Source organism: Rhipicephalus microplus, chromosome X (genome assembly GCF_043290135.1).
Source record: "Rhipicephalus microplus isolate Deutch F79 chromosome X, USDA_Rmic, whole genome shotgun sequence".
NCBI classification, from domain to species: Eukaryota; Metazoa; Arthropoda; class Arachnida; order Ixodida; family Ixodidae; genus Rhipicephalus; species Rhipicephalus microplus.
In genome coordinates, this window is record NC_134710.1 from 385,697,027 (window position 1) to 385,724,879 (window position 27,853).

Below are 27,853 nucleotides of genomic sequence, written 5' to 3' on the forward strand. Positions count from 1 at the left end.
TGTTTGACTTATCCGAAATAAATTACAGTGTCTGGTTGATGACCCAGCCTTTTGGAAAGGAAGGCAAGAAACAAACATGTCAAAAGTCCCCCTAAAACATAAAAAAACAAGACAGATTCGATGAAATCAACGGCACACTTGTTTTAGGCGCAACGCTTAGAGATGAAGTCAAGAATACTGCAGAAAGATGACCGACAAACGAAGAAAGCGCGGTCACCGGGAACAACTCTTCATAATCTCCCAAAGACCATGCGTCAGATTTATTGACTGCGCAAGGGTTCATCTGAAAGCTTCCTGTATAACTTAACAAAAAAACTTGAAATACTTGAGAACTGCCAATCATGCAAATTTGGCAGAATATGGGAACGTAGGCTACGCTAGAGCCGGCTATCCTAATATCATGACAGTAGTGTGCAAGATAAACACACAAACAAGAAAAACTAGGAATAGGAAAAAAAATTGCTCAAGAACAGTCTCCTCTTTCTAGATTACGGGAAGGAAGGAAATAAGATAAAAATGCTCAACAACGGTCCTCTCTTTGTAGCTTACGGGAAGGAAGCGCTATTATTAGCAGTAGGTGAAGAATAATATCAATACTATTCAGCACAAAACTTCATTGCGTCTGAAGGCACGGGCCGCTAGCGTAAAGCTGCGTGGGCCGCCTTTTTGACAACCCTGTAGTGGGCACACAAGGGGCAGATTTCTCACAGCTTTTTCTATGTATAGGCTGGGTACACGTCCACAGAAATCCATCTTGTTTTCTTCGCACCCTCTACATGCGTTCTTGAACAAGCGACATTCGTAACATTGGACGCTGTCGGCTGATGCATATGGAACGTGATTACGTTCAGTGGCTCGAAAAAGCATCAGTGCGTATGTTGTTGTGGCTTTGTGTGGTTTTAACAGTCTGGAATGCGCCACGCTCAAAAATACCGCCCTGTGCGAGTTTCGGCATAACTTCGAATGACGCGGCGAAACTCGTCGTGTGATGTCACTTGCGTGAAAGCAACCTTTAAGAGAGGGGTGAGCTTCGCCCGCCGACCTACTGTGCGAGCGCCTTCGTATTGTTGCACTCTGCTGTGCTTCAAGAGGACGCACCACCAGGATGAAAATGGGCAAAGCTACGTTGTTTTTCTTTGTAACTACTTACATGGGTAAGTGGGGCACCACTTATTGTTTCACGTCGCTACAATACGCTCACTTACTATTCTGTGCATAATATACCATATACGCACTTGGTTTTTCTCGCATTAACATCTATTACAACTAGCTGCTGGCATTAGTGCAAGACAAAGTGATAAAATCTGCACCCAGAGCACTCTTTCTGCCGGACCACGAGCCCCGTAAACATACGCTCTACGTACACTTTTCAGAAGTTTTGTCAATTCAACGCGTAAACTTTTCGTTACGTTTTGCAACAACATATAAAACAACCTTCAGGCCTGCATGCAACGTGCAGCCCAGTCACAGCGAACGCTGGGAATGTCGATTTTCTAGAGCCATTTTTTCAATATTCTTGTGGTAACTACAATATACTCCTGCCGTATTTCAATACATGCGGAGCACTTTATGAGCCCAGGCTGTTGTACGCTATTGTATGCTGTCATCGCTTGGCGTAACATAGACAAAATCACGTTTAGCACAGCCATTTGTATAGTATAATAAGCACGTGCTAACGCCAAGGACATAATCTTGTACTTCGAATGCCTCGATGGAGAAATAAAGGGCGGAACACTCTAAGGCTCAAGCTGTCGTGTCCTGTCTTGTGTCGTCGTCGCTTGGCGCAACGCAGGCCCCACCACGAATAAAATAGAGAAGAAATCAAAGGACAAACATAAAAAAGGAAAAAGAAAAAGAAAGAAAACGTGCAAAAAGTTGACAGAAAAAAATGAAGAAAAAATTAGAAAAACCAGAAGTGAAAAAAAAAACTAGGTACGAGAGCATAGGAAAGAACGTTAAAACCACAAAGAGAGAAAAAAAAAGGGCTTCCCAGCTCCGAAGTTTCTGAACCCTCGCCACCAGTGCGGAACTGCCGTTATTTTTTTTTCCGGGCTGCTTCTCTGCATGCGCAACGACCGCGATCGGCGTTTCCTGCGCAATGGCTGATAATTAAGGTATAACATGGAGCAAAGTAATCGTTAAATGGCTGGACAATATAAGCAGCTAAATCCTTCTTCCATTCCCATCAACTGATTTGTCGTGGTGTATGGCTCGAGCCGATGGCAGGTAAGTATAGTGTTGCGCGGCTATGTAACAAAAAATATCAGTTGCTTTGCTCAGCTATGTCATGATATAATTGATTGATACATATGTGGGGTTTAACGTCCCAAAACCACCATATGATTATGAGAGACGCCGTAGTGGAGGGCTCCGGGAATTTTGACCACCTGGGGTTCTTTAACGTGCACCCAAATCTGAGCACTTGGGCCTACAACATTTCCGCCTCCATCGGAAATGCAGCCGCCGCAGCCGGGATTTGATCCCGTGACCTGCAGGTCAGCAGCCGAGTACCTTAGCCACTAGGCCACCGTGGCGGGGCAATATGTCAGGATATATGTAGCGTGAACTACATACGGACAGAAGGATAGTCGCCTGGACGTACAGATGGACAGACGAATGTACGGACAGAGTAGCGAGTGAAATCACACGAGTCAAGTGCCAGCCCAATAGTGCCATACCACTCCGAGAGCTTCTGGGCCTTCTTTGACGCGCCAGCTTTGCGCCGTGTGACGTCACTGCCCCTCAGCATGCGGAGCCCACCTCTCAACAAGCCACGCGAAACTGCTCAACCACGGCCAGTATTGTCTATGCTAAAAGAAAATAAAATGGTTGGTTGCAATGTACGACCTAAACGTCGCGCTTTGCAGTAGGCATTATGATTTATCATTTTTACTTACACTGAATAAATGCTCTAAGGAAAGATTCATTCTCTTCTGATACATCTAAGTGTACTGTTTAGTGGCATTGTATTTTATACAACGTTTAAATAAATGAAATGGCTCACAAAGATCAGTCGTGATGCACTAAAAAGTTGCCAACTGATGTATTTTTAGGAATGTTTATGTGTAATTGTGCGACATTTTGTTTGCTTTTTTCAAAATTTTATATATATCCTAGCCTGTTTAATTAGGTTTTTTTACACGGCAGGCTGATTTCTATGCTTATGAACAGCTAATAGTGTTTTGTATTGGCGGCAAGACAGTTCGTACGAACAAAATAAGAGGATGTAATAAAAAAAGAGTTGCTATTGCTAACCGTGGCTGTTCAATGTCAGATTCATTTAAATTTCTCGATTGTTGTTGCGTACTATTATTCCGTTATTTACGACATTTCATTCACGTTTTAGACAACAGGACTCATGTATGTTGAATTTGTTCGGGAATGCAATCTTTCGAAAATGCGAGCGTTTCGGCGAACACCAATGGTGCTCCTCCTACGCCAGCCTTGGATAAAGCAGTACATGCTCCGAAATACCCGTAAAGAGGCGGTGAATACCGGTGCAGCAGTGAATCTAACATGGCAGTTTGTGTCATTTGGAATCGTCTTATAAGGCACAAGCGGACGCCGGACTTGCCGTATTATTACATCCTTTAGGCTCAACAGATGCTAGTAACTGCCCGTGTCCCTTTTAAAGATACTTGGAGTTATCTCTAAAGAAATAAATTCAGCTGTTTCGATCTTGTATACTATTTAGCGAAAACAGATCGTCACTAATAAATACCACAAAAATAAAAATAATTTTAACTGTAGTCTTATGTCTGTTGATGGGCTCTTCATTACTTTTAGCAGCCCCAATATTATGTCATATCCGCCCAAAAATATAGTCAATGAAACCATCTCCTGTATCAGCGTCTGATTTATAACCTTGTTTGAAAGTTAAACTATTTCTAGTCACGAAACGAGGTACGCAAAGGTTTACTGAGCTGAACCATTGTGACAGCAAAAAAAAAAAAGAATCTGCCTATACGGGACGCGAGGAAAGAACAGCACACACACTACGAAAGTAAATAGCTTGTTCCTTATTTTCTTGAACCTTATTATAATTACATATAAGACCAAATCATGAGGATTGTAAAGGGGAAGACAAAAACGCAAACGAAAAAGAGAAATGCAATCATTGCGCCGAGCGTAATATTGTAACAGTGCTCTGTCAAGATAATCAATTTCTTTAATGAACATCTTTTTTTTAAATTTTTATTGAACATAATTATGAAACAGTTATTTTGTCAAAATCACAAGAACATTACAGTCTAGTTAGGAACAAAACTGGTGGCAATGACTCTTCAAGAAGGAACAGTGCACGTATTTTGGTCAGCCAGACGGCAATACGGTCTAGTGCCTAAGAGAGAAAAAAAAAAGAGAAAAGAATAGAAACGGGTGGCGCAAACTATGTGCTGCGCTCGCTTTGCTGACCTTCAACCCGGGAGCGGCGGCAGCGAATCAACCGGACATCAGCGACGGTGAAGAAGTGGAAAACAGAAGGCCATTATATCACGTGTTCCAACGTGTCAGCGCCCATTTGCCGCTGCGGAAAAACGTCTATAGTGATGCTGACAATATTCTGTACATTTCGGGCGAATTGAGAGAGAGTGACATTGTTCTATTAACATTTATTTTACTGTTTACGGATTTGTGCAACGTGTTCGTGTAACCTTTTGCGGGGAATCTCATGTGTCCCTTCTCGGCAATATTCCTGCAGTCCCGCAGACGAGAACGCAAAACATCTACTTCTTTAGTTTCTGCAATACGACACTGTGAGCCGCAACCTAGAAGCAGTCGTAGTATTAGACCATCGGTCATTTAGGGGACCCCTTTTCTTCCATGTTTGTAAAAATAAGTAATAAAGTATCACCCATTAGCTATACTAAAGATGCATAGAAGAACGCAACCATAATTTGAAGAAATTGCGAAAACACAAATATATTGGGCTGATAAACATTCTAGGTGTTAAAAATACTGTCTGAATGCCGTATCTTTTGAAGCCTCGAATTACTGATGAGCGTATCTCATGTTCATCCTATTGTTTGTTTGTTGGCTTTGTTATGGTGGTATGTTAAGCAGTTGTGTACATATTCCTCGACATTTCAGTGCGATTTCACTTATTTCCAAGCCTGCATGAGTTTTTCAGCGTCGGTTTACGCTCTTGAGTGTCATTTACTCTGGTGTATGGTAGTAACATAATATTTTCCTCTAAAATAGGACAGTATCATCCGCTTCCTGATATTATTTTGAAAATATAACTGGGAAACAATGACGCTAATCAAGCAAAATCACAAGGGGCGAAACAAATCAGGTCGAGACGGCCATTTTGTTTTTATATGGTTTCTGTCTTGTTTTACATAAAAAGTAAATTATGCTTTCAAATAGGACTTTAATATATGAGCATGGGCTCCGAGCTTGAGAAATCGCTCTGTCTAGTCTTCTTCAAACTGGTTGAGAGGCTTTTGTGATTTTCATTGCATCACACAGCTGAGGGGTACTGAACACAGGCACAACCTAAAAAACCACAAGTTTTTGTTTAATAGAGTGTGCTTGACTTACCCATGGAGAATTTGAGTGTATTATATTCCTAAGCTAAACACGACAAAGTGAGGAGAGCTGGGATTACAGAAAAAATCAACCAGTCCTGAAGAACATACAAATGAAAATATAGTAAGGACACCTAACAACATATAGTTTTCGCATGTATTATTTTCACTTGTTTTCCTTTGCATCCCAGGAATGTGCCATTCCCAGCTGAAGCCCGGCTGCGAAAAGGCTGAGCTTCACGCCTGCGGTGAGGACTACATGGTGTACAGCAACAGCACAACAATGCCAGAGCCTGACGAGCCTGAGTTTGAGGCGATGTGCGAGTAAGTTTTTTTTTTGTTTTGTTTTTCGCATGACACTTAATTCAACAATGAGCTTCACGTTCGTTGAGCCCGCGATAACCAAGATAATCAAATCTGCAGGACATGATGCTAATATTGTTCATATACTAATTGCGCTGTCACGAATAAAGATAAGTTTTGACTATATAGTGGCCCTAATTATCATGTGGTGATCCTTAAACATAAGCAGTAGCTTTTTTTAATTGTATTCTATTCTTCAATTCATTCATGTTCAGTAACTTAACATCGCGTGCCGCTTAGTGACTAGGGGACTTATTTATATTGCTCCATATTTATTTTATTTTTTTCTTCTGAGTGGGTTAGGACAATCTGGTAACTCCGGAGGAAAACAAATAAAACCCACTTATGTCACTCGAAACACGGTAACCATGTTACATTAGCGCAAGTTTTCAACATTTGCATATATACAAACTCAGAGAGCATTAACAGTTAATTAGGCGCGGCTTATAGGGGTTGTATTTTCTTTTTCAGAATATGCGGATATTTTATAATTTTTTTGTAATCAAAAGGTCCTGCCATTTTCGCATATAACTCCATGAGGACGCGGAAATGTTTTGCTGCCACTGAAATAACATTGTTGCGACTAAATATAATAAAAACTAGTTATTTATCTTCTAAATTACTAACTAGATGGCAGTTCTTTATATTAGTGTCTTTGCATGACAATCAACGTCATAGATAATTTTCAAGTGCGGAGCACTTGAGAGGACAAGCTGTCATATGCTGTCGTCGTCCCTTGGTGTAGTGCAGGCAAAACCACACGTAACGTAGCCATCTATAGCGCTCACTCGGGCCAAAAGAGAAGTATTCTGCCTATTTTTGGTGAAGTTGTTGATGATGATTTTAACGCATAATTATAACGCATTATAGCCATTAGAAGCATGTTACACGTGCGCTCACTCCAAAGGTAAGCCCGTCTTCCCCTTCTTCTCAAAGTGTCTTGATATTGATGTTAGGAGCGGAGCACTTATTGTAACGAAAGCCTATAAAAAAAGCTAGGATAAACATGGAAGTCAGTGCGAAATTTAAAATTGAGAGAAAGAGGAAAAAATAGATAGTAAAATTTAAAATAGAAAACGAAAAGATAGAGAAAAATTTGGAAGTACAAATACGGGATACAAAAAAGAAAATTAGGAGAAAACCGAACAGGAACAATGAAGGGAGCGCCGCTCAGCGCTTTCTTCAGACTTTACATCCCTAGTAGGAAGCTTCGCATCTGCGCATACCTTTGCGAATTACTAAAGCTGCACCTATTTTTGGAAATTCAGAAGGTAATTTTTATGGCGTCATGGAAACAGATCTCTGTCTGCACACAGGAAACATAACCACACGCTATTACGTCCCATTGGATATTTTTTTTTGACAAGGAAGCGATGAAATATGAGTGAGGACGCGCCTGCTGTCTTCCTAATAGCCCTTTCCGAATAGTCCACCCACTGCCATTTGAAATGTGAAGCGAGTGCTGCAAGCAACGACAGGGTCATCACACATCCCCATTGTGAACAAGTCTGCCTGGCCCTCTTTGAGCGAAGAGGTCTTAGTGCCAATGAAAATTGTTCACTGTGATCAGTGCGAACAAATGGCAGAATAAATGTCCACGCGACTGCCCACACATCCTCTTTTTTTTTTCCTCTCTCAAACAACGCCATACACAAGAGGTGAAGTGGAAGGAGAAAGAAACCCGATGTTGTATAGTAAACAAAAGGTATATAAAAAAGGTGGAGAAAACGCGCCTCTGAGCACTTATAATATTTTAGAGAAGCTAATTTCCCAGCGTGTGAGCGACGACGCTTTTTAGGCGTATTTTGAGGAAGGTTTTCATTTCCTTGTGGAAATAAAGCAGGCTGTTGAAAGCTTGTGTTAGCAATGAAATCTTCGGGGGCTTGGGTGCAGGTTTCACGCGTTTCATTGTCAAATTATCACCAAATGAATAAAAATGTATGGCAAAGTTTTCAAGTATTAATATGTTCCATGTCAGATGTATAGCCCCCTACTCCCCCCTCCCCTCCAAAAAATAAACAAACCGGCAAGCGTACTTTCGTTCCACGCAGACGTGTTCTTCAACCAGACTTTTGGTTAGGGAAGAACAAGCTGAGTACTTCATTTGACAGCAAAGCTCTGGACAGCTTAAGTTCCGTGCATTGTTTGCGGCCGTGGGTTGACGCGAAATGTGCAACAGAAAACATGGCCGCTGCTGGAATCAGCGCATACTTTGATGGGGCATTTCACAATAGACAGTTTTCCGCAGCGACAAATGGGCGCTGCTACGTTTTAACACGTGATCTAATGGCCTTCTTTTCACTTCGCCTTCACCGTCATCGACGGCCAGCCGACAGTCCGCGCCCACGTAGTACACGCCGCCTATTTCTCGCCGTAGGCTTCAGGTCAACGTCCGCCACACGCCACATCACTGCCGCGCCGCCGAGAGGGCCGTGGTGCTTCTGTACGGTGGCACTATCTCTTTTTCCTTAGAAAAAGTAGCTGCGGAAATTCGTGTATAGGTCACGCAGTTGCCGTGTCTCAATAGTGTGATTTGATAGTTAGCGTGTGAGCGTCAATGGCCCTAGTGTTGCAGGAACATAGTGGAACGTTTTGGAACGACGAAAAGTCGACATTTTGAAATTCTTCTTTCCCTTTTCGGCTGTTCCGCTCTACAAAAATCACGCTGTGGCAAACTGTGTGCTTTTTGTCTCGATATTGATCTTATCAGTCGTTGCAATCAAACGTATAATACGTTGGCTTTTATCACCGCTGGTGAAAACGAAATTTATGGGAAAAATATGGTGATGCTGGTGACTTGTACGTCTTCATTAGAATCTCTTGCTAACCTGCACAAAATATATCATGTTGAAATAAAATTTGAAAATGCACCTTGTGTACACAGAGGTTATAGCAGCTTATAAACAGCAAAGAGGGGGAATGAACCTTGATTCCTTCCTCCCGCTCCCCGAAAGAAGATTCTAGGCCGTGGTGCTGTTGTGGTTTTCAGTCAATGCTCGTGCGATAACACTAGCTCAAAATGTGGTTTACAGTACAGCACCGGCCTCTCGAGGTGTCTTTTTCCCCATCAACAAGGGCCATTCGCTAAGGCAGTGCTTCCAACCTTATTTTTTCTCTCCATATAGCGCGCCAATTTTTGAGAACTTTTCTGATTGTTACAGATATTTCGTTCTGTATCTAGTCATGTTTATTCTGGGCCTTATGCGAGCACCAGCAATTACGTTGAAAGGTTAGATCACTGCTGTCTTAAGACGATAGGTTCTACCGGTAATCAGATTAGTGCCGGCCGACGACTACGATTGCCGCTAAAAAAAGGCGGAAAGGTAAAACTTGTGGTGTGGAGTGCACGATAACTGTCTCTGGTGTGAGGACACCTGAAGCGATACGCTCACGAGGGAACTGGGACTGAACGGACAGTGAGAGTGAGGAAAGGAAAGTAAGGTAAAAAACGGGGGGGGGGGGGGGTTACAACAAGAAGGAGGAAAAACACTCGCGTGATGAAAAGAAAACACGATACAATGTGGCGAGCGACTTATAAAAGTCGGTCGGTCAGCTGTTGTCCCCAAGAAAGTCGAGTAAGGCCGCAAGGGCAGAGCGGCGATGGTCTTCGCAGCCGGTGGGATGTAGGATGTCCTGTAGGACCGCACATGGCAGTCCGACGAGGTGGTATTTCTTGACGATCTGCTGGCGCGCATTGCCGAGAGCAGGACACTCACACAAGAGGTGGAACAATGTTTCCACCGCGCCACAATCAGTGCAGTTCAGTGAGATCGCGCCACGCCGATGATCCGCGCAGAGACACAGTTAACAGGACCCAGGGGCGACAGCCTCGTGGAGAACGTTGGGTTCCCGGGCGTAACCGTCGAGATGCAACTTGATCACTACATATAGTCGGGTAGCAAGAGGGCCCTGCTTGGCACCCTGCTACCTCCACCGGTGCTTAATTAAAGTTCACTTCTCTCTCTCTTTCCTTTCGTTCTGCTGGCCTCACGGAGCCGATCTTCAGGGGGCAGGTGAGCACCGGGCGAATGTAAGCTGCCGGGGGAGGGAGTGTCACGGGTGGCCAGTGAGGATCGCCGGAGTGCCGTTGCGTGTGCTAGTGTAACGATAGAAGAAGGCGTTGTCCGGGCAAGTTCGGACACACGTCTCCGTGCAGGAAAAAAGACGCACGGGTCGCACCAGCCGAAAGGCCTGGCAGTGAGAACACGGTGGCCATATTCCCCGCGCTCTAGCCGCACGCAATCAGCACTCGCATGAGCTGGGGAATGAGATGCCAAAAGTGAGGAGGTACTCTCAATTCTTGCAATCTTTAGAACTATTTAAACGTACAAAGTGAAATGTTCCCATGAGTAAACGCAGTCTACTTCAGAACGCCCGTTGTTCATCCCGTAACCGATAATTTCATGTGAATGAGGACCATGATGCGTGTGTATTGTATTAAGATTAAACACGAACTACCCATCTTCTACTGTTTTTATTTTATACAGCATAAATGTTTAGTAAAGGGCAATTTCAGTGACTAGCTTTTAAAACTAGACATTGTGCTATCTGGCTTTACTGTTTTTTTTTGTTCTTTTCCAGGTTGTTCCGTGAACAAATTGCCTGCACACTCAACTTTGCACGGCGATGCCTGCAAGATGGAATCCCACGCGTCGTGGCTTTGGTAGGCATGGAGGCAGCTGGGGATGACTTCGAAGCGGCTTGCACGGAAGGCAGTCACGAACACGAAAGTAAACCTGCAGTTTACTCTCTAGTGACAAAAATAATATGTCTAAACTTTTTGTTATAAGTGAACTCAAGCGTGTTGTGTAATCAACAGGATGTGTTAATTACAGATTCACCTAAAGAGAGAGGGTGAACAATTTAGAAAAAAAGCTTTACATCAAGCAGAATCAGAATAACCTAATTCATGTCAATATGCGGTGATAATTACACGATATGTGTACACGGAAGGAGGACCCGCAGTTAGCACCTGAAATGAAAACTTCTTTGCACGACGATAAGTTGGTTTACATTTATTTAGCTTCAATTCACATGTCATTTACCTTTAAGTCACGTTATGCTTATCATTTGTTATTCGTTTACATCACCTTAATCCACATTTGTTTCACCTAATGCCCATATTGCATATTTCCAAACAGGCTGGCATATCCTTATTACATGAAGTGCTCTCTCCCAACCTCCCCTTCAAGTTTCCAGCATCAGAACATTTAATGCACTAGCCCTGAGTTCGTGCCACCAGACTTTGGCTCTATTCGTGTTCACCTCACCGGATGCCGGATTTTTAAAATACGAAGCATTTTAGCTAACTTCGGTGACTTTGAGCATATCTATCTATCTATCTATCTATCTATCTATCTATCTATCTATCTATCTATCTATCTATCTATCTATCTATCTATCTATCTATCTATCTATCTATCTATCTATCTATCTATCTATCTATCTATCTATCTATCTATCTATCTATCTATCTATCTATCTATCTATCTATCTATCTATATGTAGCTTCCTACGTCTCAGTGCTCTTACGATCACGCCTTTAACTTGAGGTGAACCAAAATTAGTATGGGAGGATAAAATGGTGTGACGAAGACGACTCACTAGTCGTGATAGGAAGAATGTAACAATTGTGTCGCCTACGTCGTCAACCCCCCCCCCCCCCCCTCCAAAAAAAAAAAAAGACCAGTCTTGTGGAACGCGCAGCACAGTGGCAGCGAAAGCTTGAAGAGCGGGACCAATAACTACGTTGGTAGAACATAAGCTCCATGGTTTGTTCACATCAAATAATTCAGGAAATTAAAACCCATTCATAGATATCTCTCTACTCATGGTTTAGGAGGAGGTAGGTTACTATATTTCATGCTTTTTCGTTTAGCAGTAAAGCAACTTTCTGCAAATTTTATTTAGCAAGGTTTAAAATAGTTATCTGCACTTTGTTCATCTTGCTAAATAAAATACCTTCTTATGAACCGGTATTACTCACACTTTAACGCTGCTTACATGAGAATGTATAACTGGACTTCATAACAATCGGTGATTATCCTTATACTCGGAGGTATTCAAAAGCAATAAAGAACTCTATTCACCACTGACCAAAATATGTAGGACTGAGCTATGACAAACTGAACCTCAGGAGCGATAATGCTTGCATTTTGTATCAAAATATATCTCTACTTATACAAAGCACGTGCGCTGGGTAACGTATGCTATTTACGTGGTGTAAAAAATGATAAGAGTGCCCATGTATAGTTATTTTTTTCTGATAGAGTGTAAACTTTTGACATAATACAGCGTCCCAGAGGAAATACGTGTGTTGTTAGCAGCACTTCACGTTATAAACTGTATTTATCTTGTTGCGATGAATGGAGTAAAAAAATAAAGAAGCCTAAAACACGCGGAAGGCAAAATACTTCTCAGCGTCCGGTAAAATACTTATTTTTATATTTGGAGCCTTCAGATGAGGCACTTTACCGTTTAATGAAGTTGCAAATAAAAAAGGAACAAACGTAAATAAAATCGCCACTGTAAGCAAAATACAGCGCTGGCAATGCTTTTTTCCTGGTGTATTAAGAGCCTATCTGGATAGATAGGTGTATAACACAAATATATGTTCATTGCCACTCTTTTGTCACATACGTTGTTCTGTGCATCCGCAGTGTTGAGGAACAGCGTTCAGTGCATGAACGCCGTCGGAACCAGGCTGAACCGCTGCTTTGATGGCCTTCGCGATGGCTTGGGAGAAAGCCTTGCTTCCACAGAAGGAATAAGGACCATCCACTACACGTGCTGGTAGGTTGCTTAATGGGGCTTATCCCTCACCTCAAGCGCTTTGTTGGGTTCTTTCTAAGTGACTTGGTTGCTTTGCTAAGGCGCTGTCATATTCAATACGTTGAGTCATTGGGCATGGTTGCATGACTTTTTATGAGGTTGTGTGCTTTTTTAATATGGAATGAAACAATAGTGTTGTGGTGGTTGATTCTGTCTGCAATAAGACCATTTTTTTCTTGTTTTACATCAAATTATAGCAATGCGTTGGGCCCCGCAATAAAATTGTGTATCAATTAAACCAACTTTGCTTGAGGCAAATGATCATTTTCGTGTCATAGCTTAAAAAACATCGAACATATTCGTCAGCAATTCTAATCGTCAACGGCCTCTGACAAAATAAGTTTACTCAAAAACAGAAACGCATTACGAGCTTTTTTTTTTACTTCTGTACTCCTCCGAGGTAATTGTAAAGTTTAATCTAAGAAAATTACACTCATGTGCGCACTTTTTGACAAATATCTAGGGAATAAAATTAGATTTACGCGTCAACAACATAATAATGTGATGGATTTCAAAACGGTCTGCATACCGTAAGAGCATGTTTATGCTTTTTTGATAGTAGCATTTCACTGCTCGTGGGTTCTCTGATAGCTGATGGGTTCTCTAATAAGACACGAAGACTTTTCATAAGCCTCTGTGATTTTTTCCTTTGGAAGTGCTTATCTATGGCATATTCTATGTATTACCGAAACAAATAAGAACGTATGGTTGAATTTTTCTAATAATCTACAAAGTAACGAGCGGACAAAGTGCTACATTCCAGAGGAATCTGCCTGCTTTCAAGTGAAGCTTTGTTTCAGTAATAGAAGAAGAAGTCGCAGCTTTCCCGCAAAGGTGAAGCAATGAACGCGATAGCAACAAATTGGAAGGTCACACGAAGAATGGGAAGCAGATTGAAACGTGCCCCACGTTTCTCACGCACAAATGACGCACGAAACATACTCAGAGGTACAGATGAACTCGAATACGCGTCTCAATTGTTACTTCGCTGTATCTGAAAACCGCTCCCTTTTCGCAAAAGGAGACAATAGCGCGTCCAGCTATTTCTGCCTTCTGCGTCGTGTGACAGCGGCGTAAATAGGGGAAACTGAAGTCCTTTACATTCGTGGCAATTTACAAAGCAACACTAGCGTCCACTGAGGCCTTTTTCGTAGCGCGCGAACTCTTTCTTCTGCTCTTCTTTTCATCGTCACTCTGGCTGGTTATCCAACAAGCACTTCGTAGCCGTTTGGTTACGCATCCAACTAGCAGAGAGCGATTCGTAGCCATTTTTCTGAGTTTTCAATACGCAAACAAACCTAATATTTAGCTCATATCTGTGATTCGCCCTCGTTAGTTGCACCTGGTTGCACAGCAAAGGGAGTCGCATTTTGCACTCAGCAAAATGCTCCGTCAGGTGACAATACATGTCTACAAAACCTAGATCGTGACGTCATATTGTGGCGTTTGTGACGTCTGCGCACTCGTGTGTGCAGTTTTTTTACTATTGCTGCCCAGATAAAATTTTATGCTTTATAGAGTTGATGTAGAGGACACCGAATTCTAGTCGTGTACACCACGCGTAGCGACGAGAGATTAGGCCGTCGAACGTGAGTTGGAGGCTTCTAAGCTTCGTTTCAACGTGCATGATTGATGCTAAGGTGATATCACTGTCTCCTTTTGCATCTGGGCGACTCCTGGCTTGTGTAAGGTATAACGCAAGTCGAACATTTATGATGTATCTGCCTACCCATTGGGCAACACTTTACCAAAACAGAATTGTCTCAAGGAAGCCGGGTTAAAGCAGATGGCTGTTGTAATATTATAAGGGTGTTGCTTCCATGCTGATGATTTTCATGACTGCATACATCTGTGTGAAAGAAGCACATGCTAGTACATGCCGTTGATTTCTTGATCATTGTTTCTTAAATATTGGCGTTGTTGTTTGCGGTCTTCTGCTTTTCACCTTCTTGATTACCACATCTCAACAGAAGGAAACGGCGAGAGAAATGGCATTTGTGGAGGTAATTATTAAAATAATCTGAAAGCACTAAGGAGAATATACCGGGTACTGCATAACGTTAATTAATTTGGCTGGAAGCTCTGAAGGGCGTTCGACCCATTAAAAATATGCATATTTTGGGTTAAAGCATCAGCTTCCATTCCCAAAGACATTCATGGGAAAACTTCTTAACAACATTCAGCAGGTGTACACTCATGCAATACAAGAAAGAGAAAGCCTCGATGGACTCAGAAAAAATAATTGAGCCTCAACAAGCAAGCATATGAGCCTTTCAATAAATAAACACTATGTCTGCCTCAAGCAAGCGCTTTTGCCATTGTATGCATATTTAAAAGGCCTGCCGACTTTCGTAGGGCAGCCACTACGCCTCTATACGCGCACTTCCTTGATGAGGTGTCCGATAATAATGATGATAGTGTCCGATAATAAATGATGTCACAGCTCTTTGTAATGAGCTAGAAGCTTTACGACGCCCACTGGTTCGGTAATTCTTATAGTGTGACACTTGGGGTGTCTCTCAGCTTCATCCAAGCAATTCTGCGTCTGCTAAACCCAACCCACACCTATGCCTTAGAACGCACCAGCGTATGGCGTCCAGACTATAATGCCACCTAGATCGCTAGAGTAAGATTTCTACTAGACCCTTATTTTTCAGCACAACGCTTTAGAAGTTCGTGCTATGTTTTCCAAGGTAAGAATCTTATGAGGCACTTCACCCTTCTCATTATGAGCAATTTGTAGCGCCACTACTTATTTGGCGGTGCATATTAATGCCGTAAGAGCCCATTCTATACTCCGAATATAATATGTTTTTCTATTAATATGTTTTTAGCACGTACAACAAGTTTTTGGACTGCATAGAGCGCTCTGTTGATGGGTGCGAACCAGGCTCCAAGGCAAAAGAATACCTGAATACCATCATGGATCGTATTTATGGACAAATGTTGGGCCTAGTGTGTGGACAATATACCCGTGGTTCAACACACTGCCTGGACTTACCGAAGCTTCCACCGTATATGGGCCCAAAACAGAACCTCATCGATTTGCTCATTGAAATATCGAATGCTTTCAGGAACGTTAACAACTAGAGAGTATGTCCATGGGCATTAAAGTGTTGCTCTAAAATTTGTGCCACTTCTGTGTGTCTCATTGAATTATTTTATTGTACATTTTTTAAGCAATAAATGAGAAGGAGTCCACGTGGACACCCAGTGACACAAAATTTTCTCGATCTTTCTTCTTTTGGTCTTTTAGAGTTAAGGCAAACTAAACGTTTTCTGCTTAGGGATCCTACTTGTTACTTCGGCATTTTCTAACTAGGTGTGTAGATAACATTTGCATCCTAAATTTTTGAGAACGTCCGCTGCAGTTATTTATTTTAGATAAAAATTGAACCACACTGCACGACCAAATATTTGCACCCTGAATAGTGTGAGGTGTGACAACAACTTGGGTATTCGTAAACAGGCAGCTTATAATAAGTTTTTCTTACCGTTTTAGCTTCAGCAAGCAAGTACATCAGTCTATCACTAAGTTGGTCCTATGTCTGCCTCTTGCGAGCGCTTCTGCAATCGTTTGTATTTTTCAAAGGCCTGGAGACAAACCCTTTTTGTGAAATAAGGAGGATTTACAGATTGATAAATTTATCCGCGGGTTTTTTTTTTCTCGGTATCACAACATTATCCTACAGACACGCTCTATATCCGAAGCTTTGCCCTATTCAGCCATCAGCTGTGCAGTTGCAACAGGTCGTTCATATACAGGAACAAAAATGCAAATTATATGGAAACTATCATTAGTGTATGTGCTGTCATTTTTATGGAAGTCAAACGAGAATGCTTTCTGGCAGCCTAAAACCATGTTTGACAGCGCTAGCGTGAACTCTGGCTCAAAAAGGTGGTAGACACACGCGCTGTGCGCTCCTAATCTTGTATACTGATATGCTCTTGCTTTTAGTTTGCCTAAGACACAGGTAGACGACTATTACAAGTGAGGCCCGAATGAACACGCTCGTGACAATCGAGCAATTTAACCCGCTTTCCGTGTGGCATCACCATGACGGTGAGTACGCGAGAGAGAAAAGTTTCATGAATGAACCTCGCGGACATTTTGATGTTGTCCTTCGTTTGTGTTGCCCCACCGCTCTTTCAGCTCATTATGGTCTTTCAGCCTGAGTATGACTGGAAGTTGCACGCGAACAAACCGTAGCGACGCGTAGCACGCGCTAGAGATAAATGAACCCACCGTCAGTACGGATGAGAAAATGTGTTTATCAAAGCGGGTGCCTCGACCTTTGGTTAGAGTTGCGTGATGCAAGCATCCCGATGGCTGATTTGATGCAGTGCAATAATATAATTTTAAGACTTCCCAATATCGCTGCTTCGCATCTGTGTAAGAAAACAAAGTGTTGACAGAAATAGTAGTGCCTAAATGCGACTGCTCATTGGGTTCAGTTTTGTATTGACAGGGGTGAAATGCGGCAAAACTATTTGGCACACGTGCCATCCGCCACATGGGTTAAATTGTTGCCGCAGGAAGTCCTTACAAATCATGTGCGATCTTCAAACTTGCTGACCGTTGAAGCGCACCTCTTGTGGTTTTCAGACGCGAGTTTATGCCTTATATAACAAGGAACAGCATCTTGTATTCCGAGCATGATTCCCAATTCCACACATGCATAATTTCCACACACTCTGTGAGACATTGAAAGTCCACGAGTCAAAGTTTATTGCATAATTATTGCGAGGTGTTTCCCTTGCTCAACATGATCTTGTGTTACATGTCGCGCGACTCATCCGGCATTCTTGTCTGGCGAGTTAAGGCTCGCGAGTACTCTTCGTTTGTAAACGGCTTCTTAAAAGACAGAAACCTTAGGCAGCCTAATTTTCCGTTACGTAAAGCAAAATGAAATTTGTCCTGCTATGGTTTCCCTAAAATCTCCAACAAATGTTTATATGTTCACCGGACATGAAGTAGACGTGATATAATTGCCAGCCAGCTTATAAAGTGTTTTAACATGACTGCACTTCAGAGAAAAGTCGAGCTGAGGCTGCGTGTTTATAGTGTGCAGCGGTACCACAAAAAAGAAAGCCCTTAAAAGAAGCCGCAATATGCACAATTCTGAGCTGTGAGATTGCAATCGTTATCGAAGTGGAAGAGTAGTAGTTCAAATGCACGCTTTCTTAAGATAGGGTTCGTTGGTATTGTCTGTGATTGCTAATGACCTCTAACCTCATGGTGAAGTTGACTGATGTCGGGTAATGGTGGATATCAGCTACTATAACCGTAACACAGCTTTCATTCAATCTCCGTACAAAGTTTGAGTTCTATACCGCTCGTACCAGCAGCGATTCGTCGTCAGAACTCGCATGGCCAGTGTTGCCTCAACTAACGACGCCATTATCAACGATGGCCCTCGTGGGAGCGTTTCGCTAGACGGGTCCTAAACCAAACTTTTACACGCCTGACAGATTGAGCGACCGCCATTATTCACGATTGGAGGGATATAACAACGCGCAGTGTTGAGGCATCGATAACACAGCCCGTGTTTGGCCGATGCACGCCCCGCGAACTTTACGACCATTAGAACTCATTTATTGAACAGGTTTCGCAAAATAACTCCTTATAGTATTTTTTCTAGCGCTAACGTTTTTATAAGTTTCATATTTTATTGTACCAGTGCCTGCACAAGTAGACAAAGCAAGTAAAGGCCACAGTTTCTCTTATCTGGTTGAGGTGGTCATTTTCGCGAGAGCCTACACTGCAAACACGTTTTAGCCTTTTAGAGAGTTTTTGGATTGTGTTCCAGCCTGAATCCGAAAGGTAATAAGTGAAACGCCCTTTAAAATGAGATTTTGATTTTCAATAAAACCATTGTTTGTGGTGTTTTTGTAGGGTCTCTGGGGAGTTTTGTTTTAATCGTTTGGACACCAGCACTGCGAGGTGACTCTTAGTGTTTTTGTAAAGCTTCTGGTGAGTTTCTTTTTCCCCTTTTGAACAACACGCTGAAGCGAAAGCCGTCTATTTCGAATCTTTTTAGTGGTGAGCCTGCTTTATTACACTCATTCGTTGACAAATATGGCTAGTATTTGATTTAGAATTCAGTAGTGAAGCTTCGCTAATTGTTGATTTTATTGTTAAGTGGGATTTAACGTCCAAAAACCACCACATGATTATGAGAGACACTGTAGTGAAGGACTCCGGAAATTTCGACCACCTGGGGTTCTTTACCGTGCACTGCAATTTGAGCATACGGGCCTACAACAATTCTGCCTCCATCAGAAATGCAGCCGCTGCAGCTGTGATTCAATCTCGCGTCATGCGGGTCAGCAGCCAAGTACCTTAGCCACTAGACCACCACTCCGGGGCTTCGCTAATTGTTTATTGCCGATAAAAATAGCTTCGTTTTTTAGATACATAGCCGGTTTGTGTTTGTAGAAGGATTAACAAGGTTTGTTTACGAAGTAAATGGGATCAAACGAGGGCATTTCAGAGGTAACAGTGTTTTCATTTAACTCAACACAGGGGCTTGATTGGAGCACAGCGGATGTTTTTCTGCTTTTTTGAGAGCCTTAAAAACACTATTTTAGACGCAGCCGAGAACCAAAAGTATTCCAGGCGTGAAATTATTGTTTCGGAGACATTTATTGTTATTGTTCATCGCACGGGCATAATGAAAGATAATAATAATAATAATAATAATAATAATAATAATAATAATAATAATAATAATAATAATAATAATAATAATAATAATAATAATAATAATAATGTTTATTTTTCATCAAGTTTGGTGAAGAACAGCTGCAGGTAAAAGCTGCTCTCAAAAGAGGCAGCTTGACAAAGGCCCACAGCTACCTTTTAGCACGACAGCAGTGGCAAACAATTAGCAATGTGAAGTAAAAAACAATAACCAAAACACCAAATAGATGCATAAATAAAAAATAAATAAACATATAAAAATCAAGTTCCAAATCCAAAAATAAAAATAGCAACCATAATACTACAGCAACTGCAAAGAAATCTTAAAAACTAAACATGTGTATATCGCGCAATTGAATCTGTGTACAATGCAAAAATTCTATGCCAGCTTTCACATATTTATTAGGTAACGTAGGAACTATGTAGGATAACTTATCTGTGGACTAGTTTGTTCTCGAAGTTTTTATTTGCCATGTTTCTTTATTTCATGTTTCAAACAATGTACTATTTGGCTGCAGTTTTGAGAGGTCATACAAAAACGTCGACTTTCTTTCTATTCACGCCTGATTGCCAATGCTAACTTAAAATTGTAGAGACGATGTACGGGTAGTATTCCAGCCTGTTGAAACAATTTGCTTGTGTGAACATCATACGGCAAGTTAAAAATGATTCTAATATACTTCTTTTGCTTCAGATACAGTTTTTGCAAGTTCGCCTAAGTTGTAGTCCCCACCGCATTCACGCACATCCACGCATTCACGCACAAAGATGCCATTTGCATACAAGTTCTCAAAGGACAGGAATCGAACTTGGGACCACACGCACTCAATGCAAACACGATAACCACTACACCGCAGCACCACCACTACCTTGCCTGGTTTACCACGGGAATTTATATGTACAAAGCGGCTACTAAAGCGTCGGCCACACTTCAAACTTTTGTTCTCATAGCAGCGGCATGTGTCAGCAATCGTACAAGGCCACTGCATAAACTGAAGGGTGTCATGTAGGCCACGGTGAACACCTTCGACTTCGAACTATTTGGCCCATCGTGTCAATCGTGTCATGCCGCTAGACAAATGGTAAACGTGTGCCCACTTGAGCACTTCTCCATACATCCACAGTGCTTCAATCGCGTGAAATTCGTAGATACCAGCGTGACAATCGGTATCTTCAGATGGCCGAACATATGTGCTTTCCATGCGCGTATGCTGTGGAGCTATTTTCCGCATTTCAGCCTCGACCTGCACGCGTCCCATGGCAGCAGCGTGTTCTGAGATATTCGAGCCTGCCTGCGCTTGGATATTAGATATATGTCTGAGACGGCCGCTGCACAGAATCCTCGGAGACGAGGACGAAACACTGAGCGACACATCTTTTATCATTTCAAGACTTTGCCGCGACTATGAGAAGCCAGCGCGAGCGTGCCATCCTCCATCATACGCGTCTGACACAGGCGTGTTCACTACTACCACCGTTTCCCATACCATATAAGAAATAAAAATAGACGCTACACACGGAGATGCTCATAAGCGTGTGCAGGATTCCTATTCAGCCATACAGGGGAGGGGCGAAAATTTGTCGCAGCGCCCACGCTCCCTAATGAGTCAATGTACGGAGCAGACTCCGCAGCCCCTCTCCCTAGGCGATACAAGGAAACTAACGCGCCTACACCAAATGCATTTACTGCGCGCGTACTGTTGCGAGCCAAACGCATGGGCAGCAGTGCTTGCCTTCTGAGCCGCTGAAGCATAATCTGTATCCGCAATAAGCACTTATTTGCAACTCGTATTTTAGAGCGGCACTCAGGGGCTCTCTAACGCAAACTCAATATTTAGTTGATTTAGCACTCGTTGACCCTACACAATCTTACTCATCAACTTTTATTCCTAAATATTACACAATTAGATTGAAGGAAATGCCTGAGGCATGCCCCAATGTCAAGCATAACCACCACAAATTAGCAGTTGACAGGTCTACCGCTAAATAATGAAGCTAATTCACAAGCACTTTTCCTTATGAACGACTATGTGTTCTTGGCAATCCTGTTGCACAGATGATGTAGCACGAATCAAAAACAAGTGCAGAGTTAGTATTCCTCTATTTAAGCAGCTGTTCTTTCTTAAACATTGTTTTCATCGCGAGTATACAATATGCACAGAATAAGACAGGTTGGCTTCTTTGTCATTCATAATTTTGTTAACACAACACAGAAACCCCGAGGAGCTCAGCAAATAGACACAAAAGTGAAAAATCCTACATATTGTAGCACTGTGTCGTCACCTGAATATCATGTTAAACTTTATTTGTGTAACACGTCACTTCAGATATGATACCATCGATGAAGCACCCACTAATGTGTGCATGAACAGAGCGAAAACTTTCTGCCTGTTGCCTATCACCTATATGTCTTCCTCAATAATTCTGAAGAGTAAAACATGTGCTCTACTTGCTTGGTAATAAAAGCACAAGCCATAACATTCAGCCTGAAGCATTTCAGCAATTCTAATTGCATATATCAAATGAATAAATATAGAGCATTTGAAATATTTTTGGAACCATAACAACATCAGTTGTCATGTCAGTGTAAGCATATGTATATTTACATATTTGCACATATTACCTATACTGATACAAAAGACTACAAACATACACAGCACGGCCAAAGAACCTTTTAATATTTAGCGCAGTGAAGCAAGATGAAACTACAGCAAAAAATATCATCATAACACAAATTAACATGGGCACTTCATAGTGCACAATCCAAACATTATAAACACAATCCAAAGAAATGGGATGGAGAAGAAACTTGGTGTCAGTCTACACATAGTTAGCAAATTAGTAAAATAGGGTTGCCATTACTTTCACGAAATATTCAACCGTCCACGTAGGCATGCTGTAGCCTTATTGCATTAGTTAGGCCTATGGCATCAAAACTTGTGTGATATGATCATAAGTTCCGTTTTTTGCTTAAAGTCTAAATGAGACCTGTTGAGTTCGGTGTACATCCACTTACCAAAACTTGTAAAAGTGTTCAGTCGTGACAACAATATAACAAAATTACATTCATATATGGCTTCACATGTTTACTCACACATATCTAAAAAATAACATAATTTTCCGGAATTACCTATGCTTGGAAACTTGTCAACATTGTCACACAGCTGTAATACACCGATGATTTATTTGTACATAGTTAGTACAGATACCTTTAAAATATTTCTATTTCAGCCAATGTCTTCTGCAACCTAAGAAGTTCGTCATTTTTAATTCCGCACTTCTAGGCTAATGCATAATTACCATATTAATATAATCGAGGTACCTGGGCTGCATAGTCAACTTGAACTTAAGCAATCACAGACCTAAAATATAAAACGTTCTATATATAGCAAATAGTGGTCAGCATATTGTGTTCTAGAGCTTGGTATGCCATGAGGTTTAAACTAATTTGACCACAAATGTATACAGACCATAAAGCAGTTAAGACTTCAGTTGATAGCTAAAATATGCGATAACAAACCAACATAAAAATAGATATGAAGGAAACAGTGCAACGCAGTACTATGAGATGACTTTTACCGCATATATGGGTATTTTAGTCACGTTTGCACTCATTCAGTGACTGCATTATACTTTCCTCTTGTAATTTTTTCGTACTATGTGTGTGTATCTTTTTGTGGTTGGCATGTCACTTCCCTTTATAAAAGCGCATTGTCCTGTACGTTTTATTCTCATTTCACTATGATATAGACCTGTTTTCCGCTTTTTCTTTAAGTCTTATTGCGCATCAACTTGCCCAAATGTCCATCTTAAAAATAAGTGTACTGTATAAAGCCGGTTTGAGCTAGTGTCATTTCTAACAGTGTGAACTTTTCAAGTATGAGAACGCTATTGGACAGTTTCCATGCAGTACTACGCATAACACTCTGCGTGCATAACAAAACACAGTGAGAGTATTATCCAAAATGTTGTAAGATGCACGAGATGTTTGAGTTAGTGTACAGTGACGCATAGGGGAGTGTTCCTACAATAATCTGTCTAGTACACGAACAGGTGGGTGAGCAACTTGCCGCTTTCCCATAACTGTCTTCCCGAAAAGGATACAAAATAGTCAACCAAGCTTTTTGTATGTGTAGCGCCCTCGTTCGGGCGGCGCGCAAACCGGAGAGCGCGCGATGGCGACAGAAGAAAATAAAGAAGGCGCTAGGCCGTGGCACGTGAAGCCACGGCTCGCGTTCCTGGCTGGCATCGGTTATCGTTCAGGCGTGTCTTTCTTTCGCTCCTGTGGCATAAGCCTACAAGTGGTGACCTCGGACGAAGACAATGAGTGACTCGAATGCACCCTCAACCGAACAAGCCTCACGTCCGCAGGACGTCTCGGCCGTGCAACTGCGTCTCCCATCTTTCTGGCCACAGGACCCGCAAGTTTGGTTTCATCAGGTCGAGGCGCAATTCTCCCTGTACCGCATCGCCTCGGAAACGACACGCTACTACCACGTAGCCTCCGTCCTTCCTCTTGACGTTGCCAGCGAGCTCTCCGACGTCCTCTCCAACCCCTCGGACACTACGCCATATCAGCACCTTAAAACCAAGGTGCTGGAACGATTCATGCCTTCGGAACGCATCCGCCTACAGCAGCTCTTTGCAGAGGGGGACCTTGGCGACAGGCGCCCCTCCCAACTACTGCGCCGAATGCGACAGCTTCTTGGGAAACACGACGTCTCTGCCCACTCGGCGTTGCTTCGCGAGCTCTTCCTCCAACGCCTTTCTCAGCCAATCCGCCTCGTCCTCGCGGCGGCCGGCGACGTCAATCTCGACCGCCTGGCGGAGCTCGCCGATCAGGTTCATGAAGCGACCTCCCCATCTGTCAACGCTGTCTTACCACCAGCAGACACAGCGATTTCGCGCCTTGAGGCCCGCATCGACGAACTCGCCGCCTCCATTGCCGCACTCCGGAGCCCCCTGCAGGCGACTCGTTCGCCTCGTTCCGGTCGTCGAGCTCTTCCACGCACACGAGATGCTCGGAGTCCCAGCCCTCCACCCCTCTGCTGGTACCATCGGCGTTTCCGACACCGAGCCACGAAGTGTACACCCCCATGTTCGTGGCAGGGAAACGCCTGCCGGGATCACTGACGGCGGCGTGTGATCTCCCTTCTCGTCCCAGCCGCCTTTTCATGGTCACGGACCAGCTATCGGGCACCAGGTTCCTTATAGATACGGGCGCGGAAATTAGCGTTGTGCCCCCGACTGAGGCTGATCGTTCAAAGTCACAGGGGCAAGTGCTTCGTGCTGCCAACGCCTCGTCTATAGCAACGTATGGGCTCCGATCTCTCACCCTCGACTTCGGCCTTCGCTGCATTTTCCGGTGGGTTTTCGTCATCGCAGACGTGGTTCAACCGATCATCGGCTCGGACTTCCTCTCATACTTCGATTTGGACGTCAGCATGCGGCGGCGCCGCCTCATAGATGGTAAGACTCGTCTCTCCATCTCGGGAGTCCTGTCCGACATCGCTCCAATGGCCATCCGCATGCTGATACCTTCCTCACCGTTCGAAAAAATCTTGGCGAGTTTCCCGGAGTTAACTAAACCGTGCAACCTCACTCAGCCGCCTAAACATACGGTGACACACCACATCGTCACCCGGGGTCCACCGGCAGCCGCTCGACCACGCCGCCTGTGCGGAGACCGCCTAGCTATTGCTAAACGGGAGTTTGACCACATGCTGCAGCTCGGCATTATCCGCCCGTCGTCAAGCGCTTGGGCTTCCCCGCTGCATTTGGTGCCAAAGCGTGATCCTGGTGACTGGCGTCCTTGTGGGGACTATCGAGCGTTGAACGCCAAGACTGTCCACGACAGCTATCCTCTACCTCACATCCAGGATTTTACATCGCGCCTCGACGGCTGCACAATTTTCAGCAAAGTGGACCTTGTTAAGGCGTACCACCAGATTCCTGTCGAGCCCGCCGACATACCTAAGACCGCCATCACGACGCCCTTTAGGTTGTTTGAATACGTGCGGATGCCTTTTGGACTCCGCAATTCGTCTCAAACTTTCCAGCGGTTCATTTCTGAGGTCACACGGGGTCTTCCTACTGTGTTTGCGTACCTTGACGATGTCCTCATCGCCAGCCGCACACCTGAAGATCATGAGCACCATCTACGCACTCTGTTCCAACGTCTTCAGCAGTACGGCCTCGTTGTGAACGCCTCTAAGTGTACTTTCGGCGCATCTGAGCTCGAGTTCTTGGGCCATCACATATCATCCAAAGGAATACGCCCTCTCCGGTCCCACGTTAAAACAATTCAGGATTATCCTCAGCCTACAACACTGCGCCAATTACGCCAATTCCTGGGGCTTGTGAATTTTTCCAGGCGCTTCATACCACACTGTGCCGAACTGCTACGACCGCTCACCGACCTCCTTCGGTCGACCGCCGGCCCGTCCTCCGCCATTCCTTGGTCGTCAGAGGCCCAGGCCGCCTTTGCTGCTGCTAAGCAAGCGGTCGCTAACGCCGCGCTTCTTATTCATCCACGCAGCAACGCCCCTACTCGGTTGATGGTGGACGCATCCAGCGTGGCCGTCGGAGCCGTCTTACAGCAGTGCATTAACTCCGAGTGGAGACCCTTGTCGTTTTACTCTCGGAAGCTACTTCCTGCTGAGACCCGCTACAGCGTCTTTGGCCGGGAACTACTAGCCATCTACGCTGCAATACAGCACTTTCGGCATTTCCTGGAAGGATGCTCGTTTTACGTGCTGACTGACCATAAGCCACTGGCGTATGTTTTCCGCACTAACTCATCCAAGTACGTGCCCCGTGAACTTCGCCATCTGGCTTATATATCGGAATTCACGACTGACATCCGCCACGTGAAAGGAGCTGACAACACCGCCGCAGATGCCCTTTCTTGTATAGCCGCGGTTGACTCTCCACCGCCAACCATGGACTGGGCCTCATTCTCCTCGGCACAGCAGGATGATAGAGAGCTTGCCGCTTTTCGGAAGAACCCCCGTTCTCTCCGACTACGCCTGGTGCCTCATCCATTATCATCTGAGCGCTTGTGGTGCGATGTCTCAGCTGACCTTCCCCGCCCTTTCGTTCCCGCTTCATTACGACGCACCGTTTTCCACTCCTTACACGACATATGTCACCCTGGCATTCGGGCTACTCAGCGTCTTCTCACCCAGCGCTATGTCTGGCCCGGAATCAACGGTGATGTGCGTGCTTGGACGCGCATGTGCCTGCCCTGCCAGATGACAAAGGTCTCCCGTCATACTAAGACGCCGCCCCAACCTTTCCTTCCACCCGGCCGTCGTTTCGACCATGTTCATCTAGACATTGTGGGCCCTCTACCAGTGTCTCAGGGGTACCGTTATATATTGACCATGGTCGATCGCTTCACACGCTGGCCAGAGGCTGTTCCAATTCAAGATATCACAGCCGAGACAGTTGCCCGCGTTTTCATTTCTACGTGGGTATCCCGTTTTGGCTGTCCTGGCACCGTGACAACAGACCGTGGACGTCAGTTTGAGTCCTCGCTGTTTACTTGCCTTAATCGCATCCTCGGAGCCAGACATTGCCGTACCACGGCTTATCATCCCTGCGCCAACGGCATGGTGGAACGCCTTCACCGACAACTGAAGACCGCCTTGACTACCCGCCTCAATAGAGCCACCTGGGTTGATGCCTTGCCACTGGTGCTCTTAGGTTTACGAACTGTCATCCGGGCAGACCTGCAGTGCTCAACAGCAGAGCTGGTGTATGGCACTTCTCTACGGCTTCCGGGAGACTTCTTCACGTCAACGAAGCTACCAGACCAGCCACAGCAATTCCTACAACGCCTCCTCGACTGCGTTCAAGACCTCCGGCCCACTCCACCCAGACCTTCCGAACACAAGACCATATTCGTCCACCCTGATCTGGCCACTGCAACACATGTTTTCGTGCGCCACGACGCGGTCAGACCACCTTTGACACCAGCCTACGACGGACCATTCCGCGTCCTTCACCGCACCCCCAAAACTGCCACTCTACTTCAGAACGGCCGTGAAGAGACAGTCAGCTTAGACCGACTCAAGCCGGCGTACCTGGAGACCGCCCTAGAAAGCCTCTCATCTACGACTGATCTTCCGTTGGAACACCACAAACGGCATGTCACATTCCGACTTCCAGTCTACATGGGGGGCCCTGTAGCGCCCTCGTTCGGGCGGCGCGCAAACCGGAGAGCGCGCGATGGCGACAGAAGAAAATAAAGAAGGCGCTAGGCCGTGGCACGTGAAGCCACGGCTCGCGTTCCTGGCTGGCATCGGTTATCGTTCAGGCGTGTCTTTCTTTCGCTCCTGTGGCATAAGCCTACATATGCATAAAAATTAATGTCTTACCACTGACTCAAACTTGACAGTACCATTGCAGACTTTCTAACAAAACA

At 44.1% G+C, this 27,853-nt stretch overlaps 1 protein-coding gene across 1 annotated transcript; it reads left to right on the top strand.

The window, feature by feature from the left end:
• The first annotated feature begins 1,012 nt into the window (after positions 1-1,012).
• On the top strand, positions 1,013-15,853 carry LOC119161030 (uncharacterized). Its single transcript, XM_037413351.2, has 5 exons — positions 1,013-1,154; positions 5,720-5,852; positions 10,473-10,621; positions 12,551-12,683; positions 15,557-15,853. The coding sequence occupies exons 1-5, from the start codon at positions 1,106-1,108 to the stop codon at positions 15,810-15,812; spliced, it is 720 nt and encodes a 239-aa protein (XP_037269248.2). The 5' UTR covers positions 1,013-1,105; the 3' UTR covers positions 15,813-15,853.
• The last annotated feature ends 12,000 nt before the right edge of the window (positions 15,854-27,853 follow it).